This window comes from Cryptotermes secundus, unplaced genomic scaffold (assembly GCF_002891405.2).
Source record: "Cryptotermes secundus unplaced genomic scaffold, Csec_1.0 scaffold1412, whole genome shotgun sequence".
NCBI classification, from domain to species: Eukaryota; Metazoa; Arthropoda; class Insecta; order Blattodea; family Kalotermitidae; genus Cryptotermes; species Cryptotermes secundus.
The window spans coordinates 12,271-14,917 of record NW_019737102.1 but is presented as its reverse complement, the minus strand read 5'-3'; the positions used below and the strand labels follow the sequence as shown (position 1 = coordinate 14,917).

The window sequence follows — 2,647 nt, the reverse complement described above, 5'->3', positions numbered from 1 at the left end:
CCGAAACGTCACAACCATCTATAACATTACGCGTACACAGTGTCACAACCCATAAATCCACAACATGAATGTGTGAATTCTGTGTTAATTAATTTTACGTTTCATTTCACTGAATGTCCGGCGTTCCAGCCTCCCTTTATATATAGCTTAGACACACAGGAATTTCCAGTATTACAGCAATTATTATAGAATATTCAAGTTCATGAACATAAAGAAACCCGGGGATAGAGTCCACGGTACTTAAAGTCCATACAACTCTACACATCACGATAAACAAAACTAACATAACAATGTACTCAGTCTTCCAAGAGGTCCAAGTAATCCTGAAGGCTTGTTGGTATATGCAAACTCCTGATACCCAGTGGTAACTGCCAGTTCTTTCCAAGAACATTCCTAATAGCACATCGACTTAAATGTTTAAGTTCAGGTGGGATTAATCCAGAACGTGAAGGCGGTATCATACCTTCCTGTAGAAGTTTCGGGTGAACGTACAATGTACTCAAACCACAAGTATCCCTGCCGATGCAAACACGAACTTCACCATCGAATGAATCGCTTGGGAGTGTTGCCATTGTGGGGACAGCACGGATCAACATTTTTAAACAGGAGAATGGACCTTCAATTTGATTTAATGGTGAATTGGAAACATGAACTCTGCAAAACTGAATCAATGGTCGTTCCACTGGCAACTCGCCAGTTTCGTAATCAAACATTATAGAGGCACCATACCGTAAGAGAAGAAGCAATACGTCAGCTTTTCCAAACTGGGCAGCAATACGAAGAGGCTGAGTTCGTGTGTAAGATTCCATGGAAATGTCAATGAACCTTGTTTTCCTTCCATTATTTTCATATTCAAGTTTTGCCTCTGTGGCATGATTGAGGAAGTATTCAATAGCTGAAAGATTTTCTTCGGGATTTTCGAAATCACTCTTCCACCCTGATACTAAGTTTGTTACTCGTGTCCCCAAAATGGCACCAACGAACAGACGTTCAAAAGTGTGTTCACAGTGGTATATGTCGTTTAAGAGGTGCGCAACTATTGTATTGTCTTTCAGCTTCCAATCATAGCAGAGTTTAGTAGCGATATAAAGGATATTGTGGAATTTACCCATAAGACACACTTCTCCATTCGAAGTTTTCGAATTGTCATGATACCGTATGGCCGCCATGACAGCACATGCTACTGCTGTTGCTTCGGCGCAACCTTCGCCGCGCACATACCCTTTGATCACAGTGTTGAGGTAATCCACAAGCTGGCGTCGCTTGTACCGTGCCATGAAATAATTTCGTTCCAGTTGGCAAAACACATCATCAAAGTAGCAATCCAGAATCACGTCCATAAAGATAATCTTTTCCTTATAGTACTGTCAGTAATTTACATGCAGACCTGAATGGTAATATAACATGAATCCACTTTCTAGTAAATGGAAACAGATACAAAAGAATGTCAGCACAATACATTTCTATACTAACGACTGGTTAAGTGCCGTGTTGCTAAGAACAAGACCAACATGTGACTAACAATGGGGAACAGATGAAGCCTTGAGAAAGATTATATAGTAATGGGATTGTTTCTCTCATAAGGTTTCTTTCACGTAACATGGTCAGCTTCGACTAGGAGTACATAATCCAATTTCATATAGGCTAAGCCTGATAATTGCCAATACGTTTATGTCTAAAAATACTTACTTACTTACTTAATTAATTCCTCTTACACGTTTACAGTTTCGAGTTTTTTTATTTTGATCATTTTACAGACGGTAGGACTCCTTGGGCGAGTGATCAGCTCGTCGCAAGGCCTCTACCTAAACACAGGACAACATAAACACAGAATAAACACATACACATACCAAATATCCATGCCTTCTGTGGGATTCGAACCGACGATCCTGGCTTCCGAGCGAGCGAAGACAGTACATGCCTTAGACCGCTCGGCTACCGTGACCGGGTGTCTAAAAATATACCTATCTTAAATCTAAGTGACTGAATAAATAAATAAATAAATAATGGTAATCTTATTAAAAACTTTCGAAACGTTATATTTAGGTGGCCAGTAATGCTTCACTGTCTGCAACCTGTTGTGTATCAATATGTTCTTTTATCACACGGCCATCAACACAAGAAATTCGAAATATATAAAACAATATTACTGCATTAACATTTGTTTATTATCCTGCATCTTCTACATGTTTCGATCCAGCTGGAGCATCATCAGGCAGTTTTCATTATACACCACTCGTTACTGAACCGTGCTCTAGTATGGATCCATAGCAGTAATTATATCAATATGCCGGAGACAGTAGCCGCGCGGCCTAAGGCATGAACTGTCTTCGCTCACTCGAACGCTGGGATCGTGGGTTCGAATCCCATTTAAGGCATGGATGTTTGGCGTGTGTGTGTATGTGTTTATTCTGTGCTTGTGTCGTCCTGTGTTTAGGTAACGGCCTTGCGACGGGCTGATCACTCGTCGAAGGAGTCCTACCGTCTCTGTAAAAATTGTTACGGAACTGAATAAGAGGTCAGGGCCTTGAATGGGCTGGAAGAGCTATTGGGAAAAAAAAATTATATAAATACAAATTTCATTACCAATTTCTAAGTTTCGTTGTGTAACTAAATTTGTAATTATAGTTATAAGGGTTAAAATGTT

At 40.0% G+C, this 2,647-nt stretch overlaps 1 protein-coding gene across 1 annotated transcript; it reads right to left on the bottom strand.

The window, feature by feature from the left end:
• Nucleotides 1-296: 296 nt before the first annotated feature.
• On the bottom strand, nucleotides 297-1,340 carry LOC111870221. Its single transcript, XM_023862328.1, has one exon. It carries the CDS (start codon nucleotides 1,338-1,340, stop codon nucleotides 297-299), a length of 1,044 nt encoding a protein of 347 aa, XP_023718096.1.
• Between the last annotated feature and the right edge of the window lie 1,307 nt (nucleotides 1,341-2,647).

What these genes read in the sequence shown, in the direction of transcription:
- LOC111870221 (XM_023862328.1), bottom strand. Translation starts at nt 1,340, where the DNA reads ATGGACGTGATTCTGGATTGCTACTTTGATGATGTGTTTTGCCAACTG.